At 41.1% G+C, this 11410-nt stretch overlaps 1 protein-coding gene across 5 annotated transcripts; it reads left to right on the top strand.

Annotated features, from left to right (window-relative positions):
* Window positions 1–646: 646 nt before the first annotated feature.
* LOC309889590 (glutaredoxin-like protein C5orf63 homolog) lies at window positions 647–10785 on the top strand. Of its 5 annotated transcripts, none has more exons than XM_082782458.1 (5): window positions 662–746; window positions 4794–4842; window positions 5965–6085; window positions 9391–9447; window positions 10225–10785. In XM_082782458.1, the coding sequence occupies exons 2-5, from the start codon at window positions 4820–4822 to the stop codon at window positions 10402–10404; spliced, it is 381 nt and encodes a 126-aa protein (XP_082638584.1). In that variant the 5' UTR covers window positions 662–746; window positions 4794–4819; the 3' UTR covers window positions 10405–10785. The 5 variants fall into 5 exon arrangements, with proteins under 5 accessions (XP_082638585.1, XP_082638586.1, XP_082638584.1 ...); XM_082782457.1 differs by having other exon boundaries at window positions 664–746; window positions 5962–6085; XM_082782459.1 differs by lacking the exon at window positions 4794–4842 and having other exon boundaries at window positions 647–746; window positions 10225–10781.
* Window positions 10786–11410: the final 625 nt, after the last annotated feature.

The following is an 11410-nucleotide window of genomic DNA, read 5'->3' on the forward strand; positions in this document are numbered from 1 at the left end:
ATATTACAGCTGCTTGAGTCACAGGAAAGTGGATAGTCTCACTAAAACTGAATTACCTACCGATAAAGAGACAGTTTAGGTCCACTGCTTCCTTTTGTTACATCAGACTTATTTCACTTTCAAAGGAAATAAATTGAATTAAAGCCCACTTACTCAACCTGGAGCCAGTTAAGCAGAGTGAGCAAAAGTGCTGCAGGGTCGGCCCTGCGCTTAGAGCAAATTTTGGGTCTTTCTGCCACAGCTGCCTGCAACTTCTCAGTGCATTTTCCCCGCACCTTTCTGCTTCCTTTGTGGTATGTTTACGAACCGTTGTGATTTCTGTGTGCTTTAACAATACGTCCTGATGATGTTTTTTGTTTGTTTGTTTCATTTGTTTGGTTTTTTTGGGGGGGATTGGATTTGTTTGTCTGCTTGTTGTCGCTGTTTCACCCAGAGGTATTCCCTCCTCATCCTCAGCGGGTTGCCCACACCCGGGTGCTGAGCGGGCCGGAGGAGAAGACAGCGCGGCTGCTTTTCGATACAGCCCCGCCGCGAGCAACCCTTTTTATTATTTTCATCATTATTATTATTATTACTATTCCTCACACGATGGGGGCGGCGACAGGCGGCAGCCCCGCTGCTGCCAGCAGGCGGCGGCCGAGCGGCGCCGGGCCCCGCCGCCTCCCTGCGGGCCGAGGCCTGGCGGCCGTGGCGGGCCGGGCGCCGAGCAGGGCCGGCCTGGCCGCCCCCCGCTGCCCGGAGGCAAGGTGCGTGTCGGCCCCGGGGCTCACCGGAGGCACCGGGACGGGACGGGACGGGCTGCGGCTGAGGCTGCCGCGGGGCAGGCCGCCGGTGGGCTGGTGGCGGCCGCCATCGTGATGGAGGAACCATCGGCAGAGGGCGGTGGAGGCGCAGGAGCGGCCGGAGGGGGCGATCGGGGGTGGTCGGCGGCTGGTGGGCTTTAGTTAGAGTAACAAAGTTAGCGTAAAAAAAAAAACAAAAAAACAAAAAAACAAAACTTTATAATGGCGTGCCGTCTCGGCAAGGTTGAAGGTCAAGGTCTTCCTGTATTGGCATGCCTCCTCTGGAAGGCTGGGGGGGGTTAAAGCCTTGCGGGGAGCTCAGCAGCCACGCTTCGTGGCTTCCCAACTCGCTGTGGCACCCTGTTTTGTTGTTCGCCACTTCGCTGGTGAGTATCAAACCGAAAAGAACAGAGACTGCCAGCACCTGCGCTTTCTTTGGTGGCCATAGCTGGTTTTGGAACAGGAGCTGCAGGAACAGGCCGTTCTAGGCTGCCGCTCTCTCGGGCCCTCAGCCTGTGTTCTCACGTTTGCATCCTCTTGCTTTTCTGCCTTTTCATAAGCTGCTTCTTTGTCACACTAAAAGGAGGAATAATCAGAGAGAAGGAGTCAGCAGTATAGGCAAAGTTTCTTTAAGACAAGCAGCTAAGAAATGTTTAGGACAGGACTGAGTTCCAGTTTAGACAATTTTTTTTTTCATGTTGCTGATGTGTTAAGTTACGTTGCAGTTACAGTTACATGTAACATGTAACTTACATGTTACAGTTACCTTGCAGAAAGAGGTTTGATTTCTCCGGGGAGGCCAGATCAATTGGGTACCCCACATTTGGGTTACAGAATGAAGTACACTATCAATGTACACTGTATGCAGACAAATGCCTGGAAAGCAAAGAGGATGTAATCTTGTCTGAAAACATTGATAATAATGTGTGTAAAGCATTCAGAAACACATAGCACAAGTGCATTGGTGACTTGAAGCTAAGACTATTTAAGAGTATGTAGCATCGTTAAAAGCACACAGTTGGGGAAAAGTCAGCCATACCTACCTTTCAATGATTGATGCTAACCTAAGGTTTTTACAGGTAGTTATCTCATCTGAATAATGGCTAGATTTAGTTTCACATTTTATTTTTGCAGCACGCCAGAATTTATTAGGTGATGGAAATTGTGTTAACAGGCAATGAATCCCTTTTGGCTTTGTGAAACGCACTCTGGGCCAAGTTTAGATTTACAAGCATCATTTGTTAAATCATTGTGTACAGTCGTACTATAGGGGAGGCAGGGCTTTCCAGTTTACAAGCATCCTTTCTTTTTACATTTACGTGTTAATTCTGTCTCTCAAATAAGTCTTTATAATTACTTAGAGGTAGGCTAAGGAGGAGCCTAGAATAATGATGTTCAGAGATTTTATGTTTGCTTTCAGCAGGTTAGTCCTTGTGACAACAGACAGGTATGATGCAAATGTGAACAGGATGTGAACGCCGCTGGGCACCTCTGTGATGCTTCTTTTTGTCAGCCGTGAAAGTAGCATGCAAATGATCCGTGGGGCTGGAGCTCTGCCTTCCAGCTCTGTGCAGGCCGGTGTTGGGAACCCACTGGTTCATGTGATGCTGCTCGGATAAATGGAGCTGCTGCAGTAGGTTTGCCTGATGAATACTGGGATATTCCCTTTCATCAGCTCCTGATCAATAGCAGTTATGCTTAACCCTTCACAATACTGGAAACCTTCAGGGTTCCTGCAGCACCACAGCTCTTTGGTTTTATCCAACACTTTTTATTTAACCCAATAAAATTAGTAAAACTGATTTAAAAGCAAATATCTGCTGTAGAAGAACCTTAGTTGCAGTCCTGAGAAGCTCAAGTTGCTCTGTGCTAGCACCTTGCTTTAGCCCAGGTTAAATGCAGCTGTTCTGACTGCTCTCCTTCATAATGATGCTGTCTGGCAGCTGTGGGCTTCAGAGAAGCAGGGAAGCCAAGCTGTGTTTTCTGTGCTGTGGCAACACGATGCCCTCTGACGATATCTCACCCCCCTCAGGGCTAGATGTCTCAGACTGCTTTGTGCTGGCAGAAGAGCAGAGCCTGTCTGAGGCCTGGACTGAGTCTGGTGTCATTTTATAAATCAGGATTAGTCCTTAGATTTTTTTTTTATTGTAACTGCCATGACAGTATGGTCTCTGTGTCATTCTCCAGAGGTGAATTAATTGACAGCCAGGGTTCTGTTTTCCTTAGGTTACTTATAAAAACATTCAGACAGATGCATGCAAACTCTGAAAATGACAGACTCTTGTTTCAGTAGTAGTACTGGTCAATGAGGATTTGCTCCTGAATTCTCAGGGTAGTGTTGCTTATGATTATTTGAAATTTCAGGGGGAGTAAAACACTGCACTAGTTTCTTTATTCTTGTGAAATCCTGAAGCTTAGGTATTGATACTGTTTCATCTGTTCCCCTTAGGCTGGTGTTTTGGCAGGAGCAGTCTCGTTGGGCTCAAATTTATCTGAGGATGGAGAGATCTAAAAATTGGGGATAAAGGAGGGAACCAGAGTCATTTTATACACATAGTGTATGTATGTGGGGGAATAAGATCCATGGAAGTCTAGGCATTACTCATTCTGCTGGTCACAGAACAATTTGAGGAGCATTTCCCTTGTTTTGAAGGAACAAAATTTGTCTTGCTAGGCTGGCAACTGAAGCATTCCTTTAAAAACTTGCCAGAATGCAAATGGTTTGTTTTGACGTTTTTATCTTGCACGTGAGCTGGCCAACATGCTGCACTTCATTATACCAAAAACGCATCCTCTCTGGGCAGCTATTTGCTGTGGACCTAAGCATTTCTAACTATGAGCGAGGCTAGGCACTGTCATTCAGATTTGCATATTTTTTTTCCCCAAAATGCTCAAAGCTGATCTTTGTGTTTGTGTTTTTGCTGTGTAAAATCCTGGACAATTAGATTTCCAGCTGGCTAAGTGAAACACATGCACTGCCGTGCACCCTGAGGAATAGCAGCGTGTGCTGTGCCGGTCACCTGCTGCTTTGCAGGGACAGCAGGCATGCTGCTCTGCCCCAGCAGCTGACTCTCAAACTGGTGCCAAGCGTGACGCCTGCAGCTGAAGAACCCTTTTTGGACCAAGGTAGACAGTAAACCCAAACACAGAAACCTGTTTGTTGCAGAATATTCCATTTTAAACAGCATTTTCAAGGTGGTCAGAAGAAAAAAAAAATAAAAAAGTGAAAAAAAAAATTATATGTACATATTTCCTGAAATTTGGCCACCTCAGTTACAATTTTCAATGGATACTAAGTTTTCTTTGTATTTGTTCTGTTTAAACTTTTTCTGGAAATATGGTAGGGCACCCTTATCCACGTCCTGTGGAAAAATGGGTGGCCCTAAGGCAGGTGGAGCAGTGTCAAGTCGTGTGTTTGATTTTTGTCATGGGTGTTGCTTAGAAACATAGCTGCTAAGTAGCCTTAAGTTTAGATCCCACTGCAATGTTTTGTGTTCTGTAGTAGACATGCTGGTTAAACTGTTTCTCTTAAAACATATAATACTGCTGTCCTGGTTTCAGTTAGGACAGAGTTAATTTTCCTCCTAGTAGCTGGTAGGGTGCTATGTTTTGCCTTAGGATGAGAAGAGTGCTGATAACATGCTGATGTTTTAATTGTTGCGGCGCAGTGCTTGCACAAGCCAAGGACATTTCAGCTTCTCGCTCTGTCCTGCCAGCGGGCAGGCTGGGGGTGCAGCAGGAGCTGGGAGGGGACAGACCCAGGACAGCTGACCCAAACTGGCCAAAGGGGTGTTCTGTACTGTATGGGGTCATGCTGAACAATATATAGGGGTGGCTAGCCAGGGGAGGAGGGCTGGACTGCTTGGGGTTAGGCTGGGCATCGATCAGCGGGTGGTGAGCAATTGCACTGTGCATCACTTGTTTCATACATATTAGTAGTAGTAGTACTATTATCATCATTATTGTTATTATTTTGCTGTCTTAATAAACTGTCCCTATCTCAACTCACAGGTTTCACTTCCCCCTCCCTCTCTGGGATGGGGGAGAGAAATGGGAAAAGGTGAGCGAATGGCTGTGTGGTGTTTAGCTGCCGGCCAGGTTAAACCATAACAACTGTATAATATTAGTACTGAGAAATCCAGTGAAAGCACTGGGCTCTTTGTTGCTGCACATCCTAAAACATGCTTATTAATTGCAACAGTCCTTTTCTTCTACAGTATACCTCACACTGAAGGAGCTCAAACGTATAATGTGTGCTCTCACATCATGTTTGTGATCAGTTGTAGTTAGTAAAACTTCAGGCAAGTTGTGCTTGGACAGAAATTAAACAGAAACCATTTGGCTTTATGTAAAAGCAACTTGATTGCCACAGTGTAGACTGAGTAACATCTCTGCCCGCTGTCTCAGTGCAGTCTCCCTTTTGCTTCTACTTTTTACCTCCGAGACCCAGAATGTCTTGTAAAGAGCACATTAAGATGCAACCTGGGAGGAAGCACTGTTGTTAGTAGTGTTTCTTGGCACAGATGACGTCAAAACTCCAGTATGGTACCCTTCAACAAGACTACTTTTAATCAGCTTTCTTAAACTACCCCAAAGAAACCACAAACAAATCAACATCTTTCATAAATTAATTTGTTGTTGCATTATGGGCTCAGGGCAATGTGCATTTTTTTTTAATGTTGCTGAGTTAAAATGTCTTGGCTACAGCTTTTCTTTTGCTGCAGGAAGCATTATTTTAATATTCCGATTAGGTAGAGATTAGTTGTTTGATGGAATAATTTTAAGTAGAATATGTCAAGCACTGTAGCAAGATTACAGAGGTTCAAAGCATTCACTTTGCATTTTGTTAATATCACGTAATTCTTACTGGCACATATCGAGTTGAAACACCGTAATGCATTTATGTCAGCATCGATGTTACAGAATTTAAAAGAGGCATTTCAGCAAGAAAATATAATGTTTTTTAGATGGAGCTACAGTTCTGGAGCTACCCCAAGTACTTTCTGGCCAATCACATCTTGACATATTTTTCTGACTAATATGTTGATACTGCAAACATAAAAAAGCTGTGAAAATGGTTTGATTGTGTACTTTAGAACTGCTCCACGTTAATTTTAAAATTATATTTCATAAGTTTTAACTTATCACAAAACAATTAAACGTTTTATTTTTGTCTTAGCAGGATTATGGTGCTGTGTTTTCTAAGCAGAACCATGCATCTAGCAAGATATTCATCCCGTCTACTGGGAAGACAACTGTGTTCAGCCAGTGCAAATAAGCCAGTGTTGACTTTGTTCACCAAGGTAAAAGTAGTTTACAACATAAAGCTAGGCAAGACTGCATATATATCAGTTTTGATATATGTGAATCCCAGATGAAGCAGCTTGGCTTTTTGTGTAGTATTGGGCATTCTGCTTTGGTGATGTCTTTAAACTCTAGGCTTTACAGCACACTCCTCTCACAAAAAAGTAGTTACAAGCAACAAATGGAGACTTCAAGACTGCTGAATGTAAGTGGCACTATGGTCCATTTTCTAGTGGAAAATTATTCTGGGACTACCAGTGTTTTATCCTGGAAATGGACATCAAAGATGAGTTTTTGTACCTAATCTGCTCTGGACAAGCATGAGCAGTCAAAGCAGGCTCTCCAAAGCACTCACGTTTAATTTCAGTGCAAACTGTGAGACTGAAAATATATCAAAGCAGTATTGATGGTGTATGAAGAAAAAGAAAATTCTGCTTCACTCCCTTTTGCTTTATTGGCTCTGTAAAGCTAACAGGAATAAAATGCAGAAAAAGCTTTGTCTGTGGCATGAGCAGTTATTCTTAAGCATATGTGATGAGCAGGAATGGTCATCTGTGAACTGTCAGCTTCCACAAATTGTGATTAAGGGCCTACATTGTCTGCAGAGATCTTCTCCGCTTTTAGTCAGGATGGCACACTGCAGTCTGTGCTGCATTTGTATGGTTCACATAGCCGTTGAGGTCTCTGAGAGGAGAAAAGCTAAAAAATGCAAAGCACTGAGAATGTTGAAATCAGTATGGAGGTATTTGTTGATGAGGGATTTGATTAAAATGATTTCCTTCTCCTGCACCATGTTTGTTCATGCCATCCCTAGCCATAAAGGAATGTTTAAACTATGGAATGTAGGAATAGATTAAAAAAAAAAAAAAATACCAGTTGTTTCTTAATCATTGGAATACATTCTTTAAGATGTACTGTACTTTAAAGTTAAAAGTCTCTTCTCTACCTGCCTGATTCAGCATCAGTTCACTCACAGTCAGGATGTGATAAAGTAGGGAATAATGAGCTTAGCTTTGGGTTAATAATTGGAAAAAAGCTCTTCTGTATCATTTTGTGTCATAAAATTTTAAACTAGTAAAACTGTATGAAATCGAGTTTTCTGGGAGCAGAGTTGAAGTAGTTCTCTAACTGGCCGCTTTGGTTGAACGTGTTTTTAATGTAAAATGTTTTTTGTGTCTGATATTACTGGCAGATGCAAAGCAGAATACAGACTGCTTTAAATTTAGTCAGCACTCTTAGTTAATGCTACTTAACTACATTTTTCCTTCCTTTGTATTTTTAAGTATAAGGAGGTAAAGGCAGGAGAGAGTTATGGCTTCTGTGACCTCTTCAAACTGGTAGATACTAGCACTGCCAAATGGTTTCCTCCCTCACAGGCTGAGTTTATGCCAACACACATGTATTCATATAACAACTGCTACAGGATTAAGGAAAAAAGAACTTTTTTTTTTTTTTTCTCTCAAGATTACTGTAAGTCAGATCAGTTCTGCTGTCTAGCTTTACTTGCAGCTTTATGAGTACTTATGCCAGCACAAAAGAAGCGCTGGCAGGAAGATGGGCCTGCTTCGTTCACCATCAGTGCCAGCTTAAAATGAGCACAAAACATCAGTCTAAGTATGCAGCATAAATGAGAATTATCTGCGGAAATAAAACTGTGTCTTCCACCATGTGTACATTCTAACAGATTTAGCTAACAGCCTAACATTGGTCACTTTAGTAAGGTATTTAGTATTGCTACCTCAGCAATAGGAGTCCTGCTTGCCACAGTAATGTACCTCTCAGATGGGAGATCTTCTGCGACAGCTTCATCCAGACAGCCCTTTTACAAAGATAAAGTCACAGCAGAGACCTACTTTAGGGCACTCTTGTACTGAAAATATGTTATAATATAAATGGACCTTTAAACAAATGTCACTGTTCACTGAAATAGTTTACAGTCTGATTTTAAACCAGCTCCAATCTTATTAGTGCCATGTAGTGGTAAAGGTTGTCAACAGGGCAAGAGTAAAAGCATATTCTTTGCTATGAGTCAGCTTAATTTTTTAAATACTTTCGTGTGACTGTTATAATGCTTTCCACAGAACTGTGTACATCCTACTCCCACTGTAAGGAGCCTGACACTTTGCAAAACAGGATTCAGGAGCGTTTGTCTCCATCACTGATACATACCTTTGAGTCTTTAGTATGTCAGTCTGTGCAAAAGCAGCAAGAACTAGCTCCTCATACAGGACTGTTGACCTTTAGTAGGTTGCATAGGTTTTCAGAGTATAAGGATTTGTCTGTATGAAAGACTGTTTAGATCAGATGTGAATTAAAAGTAGAGTATTCAATCCAAATTAATTCACACACAGGAAATAGTTATTTCTTATTTCAGATTAACTCTGTGTGTAAAGAAGGTTTTAAGTTGAAGGGAGAGAAGTAAATACTTTCTAGCTGTGAGTGGTATTTCATGGCAGAGGGATGGAGCCACCATATTTGCTGCTGTCTACTTTGTTACGTGAGTTATAGGCCAAATGCTGCTACTACTGAATGCTGAAGCAACATGCCTTCATGTTCATCAGATATGCATTGCTCTAACAATCATGATGCATGATCAGCAAAAGACAGCTGTATAACTGTAGTGGAAGACTAGGAAATTTTCAAAAAGGAGAGGTTTTCTTGGAAAATCTGACCCTGTCACAGGTCGAAGCTGTGTTCCATTTCACCTTGATGGAGGTTCACTATCCTCCCAGCTGTGCAGGTTGGAAGGAAGCAATTGTACTTAATTCCTATGAGGCAAACTCAGCCATATTATTTTAACTTTTTTTTTTTTTTTTTTTTTTTTTTTTTTTTTCTGTTTGAACTGCCCCCAGTGACTTGATCTGAAGTAGACTAGGAGTTGGTCATGTTGACTCCCTCATTCCCCTTCTGACAAGAGCAGTACCAGCAGTTGTTTCCAGCTGGAGATGGCAACACTTTTAATACCCATTACAGCTGAAATATACTAAGGGGGGGGAGGAGGGGGGAATAGATACAACACCTAAACTGTGCCCTTTGCTTTTAGAATAGCAGTTGAAAACTGTTAGTTTGTACCATGAGAAAAATAACAGCAAATGTATAAATTTTGTGAGGGAAGCAAGATTAGTTTTTCATTTCATCCATTCTGCAACAGTAAAGATTTAGAAGCAATAAGATGTAGGAAAGAAATGGGAGAGGGAACCCACATTTACAGTAATGACCACCCCTGTCTGTTATGTCACTTGACGCTATAAATGATCTGTGTGTTTTACTGCATGCTTTAAATGGTCTGAATGTTTTCCTTTAGAAACCTTGCCCTCTATGTGATGAAGCAAAAGAAGTGCTCGAGCCATATAAGAGAAGGGTAACGTATTGTAATACTGTACAGTTTATATAGAGAAAGAATAGCTGATCAGGATTCTTTATTTGGGAAAGAAAATTGCTTGGATTTATTTGCATCCAGTATTCTTTCATGGGTGACCTCTTCAAGACAATATCAGCACTGATTTCCATAAAACTCATTATCCAAAAACATTTTGCAACAAAGCTACTCTAATATCTATTGGCAAACTAAACCAACATACACTTAATTGCAAAAGTTTTTAGAACCACTGTGTTTATAGATACTATTTTTCTTGCTGGTAGAGGAGTTTGCAACTCTTATGAGGCAAGAAATGATATAATTTGGGAAGGATACTGGTATTGATGCAGAGATTCAAATATTTGAACTATATTTGGTACAGTTTTTGCTGTTCTTCAACCAAGTTTTGATGTCTTTCTTGAAAGAAGAAATTGTTAGTAGCAACATTAAAGAGGTGTTGCACTCTGCAGCTTAACATGAAGCTATTGTGTTTCCAGCTACATATTTGTTGTAGCTGATGCTCAAAGGAAAGTGGTTCTGCACAGGGATTCAAAAATACCTTGCTGGACTAAAGCAAGAGTTGTTTGCAGATACCCAGCCAAAGACAGTGGCTGCTTACTTTTTGTACCCACATAATGAGCAATTATCTGCGACTTGGAAGAATAAATCCAAAAGCACAATGAAAACATTGCATTTCTGAGAAAAAAGCTTGATTAAAAGACAATCAGATATTGTTTTTCAGTGTTTAGTATGTACTAACATATTTCTTTTCTGTCACAGTTTATTTTGCAGGAAGTGGATATTACCCTTCCAGAGAACTCTGCATGGTATGATAAGTACAAATATGACATACCCGTTTTCCATTTAAATGGAAAGTTCCTAATGAAGCATCGAGTAGACATTCAAAAGTTTGAGGACCAGCTTTCAAAGCTGGAGCTGCATAATGACGGAAACCATTGAAGAAAATGCAGCTGTTCTCATGTGATTCTGAAAGGACTGTGCAAAATAAATGGCATGAAAAAAAACAGTGTTCATTATCTGGCCTTACTTTTATTAGAACTTACAGTACCCCTGTCCTAAAAAAATAGAGTGACTTATATTTTATTTTGTATTAGTCAACCATACACATAGCCCCACAAGCAGCCTTTGCTGTGCCTACTGCATCTATTGTTATCCTGGACTGGCTTTTCATTGACAAAATAAATGTTGCTCCCTAGCAGCAGATAAAATGAAATATGCATTGAGATTGTTAGTACATGCAAGTTGCAAGTCTTTAAGAGGCATGAAGAAATTGAGGAGTGTATCCTAAATGCTGATTTTGAAATGGGGAAGAGGGCTGTAAATGTACTGTAAATGAAAAGGACACTTAATTAAGGACAGCACACTCTCAGTGAAACAGTCATACCTCTAGAACAATCAGCACAATTTGATATAGCTGTTACTAATATGTGAACACCAAGTGGATTTTTTTTCTTCTCATGGGATGAATGTGTTGCACTTAAGGCTATCGTATCTACTACAGCAAGCTTTTGTCTTAGTATTTGAACTACTCCCAGTCACTTCTGAGAAAGAAATAATAATAAAAAAAAAAAGTGTAATAGAGCCAAAAGAAGAAAATCTGTAATGGAAACAACATTTATTAACTCCAAACCAATTTCTACTAGTGCCACCTATTTCAGACTATAAAATGGAAGCAAGAAACCCAGAGAGTTTCTTCAACATTTTCCAAGCAATCCACACAAAAACAACACAAAGGCAATGGGAATTCTCCCTTACATTCCAATTACATTCTAAAACAAAACCCATGCTAATACACTATCTTCTGCTCTGCTTAGGGATGCTTGTGGCATAATTCTCCATCATTACAAACCCAGTGAGCAGAGAAAACTTGTTTCTCTAATTGTGTTATGGGAACAGTGGTTGGGCCTCTGGGCTAGAGTTCTGTGGTAATTCAGTCCAGTCTTTA

Source organism: Aythya marila (assembly GCF_965140915.1).
Source record: "Aythya marila genome assembly, chromosome: Z".
NCBI lineage: Eukaryota > Metazoa > Chordata > Aves > Anseriformes > Anatidae > Aythya > Aythya marila.

Coding starts and splice junctions, on each gene's coding strand:
- LOC309889590 (XM_082782457.1), top strand. CDS start 4,820: ATGGGGGAGAGAAATGGGAAAAG. Junction 4,843..5,961: donor GGGGAGAGAAATGGGAAAAG/GTGAGCGAATGG, acceptor TTTTTGTCTTAG/CAGGATTATGGTGCTGTGTT. Junction 9,448..10,224: donor TCGAGCCATATAAGAGAAGG/GTAACGTATTGT, acceptor TTTCTGTCACAG/TTTATTTTGCAGGAAGTGGA.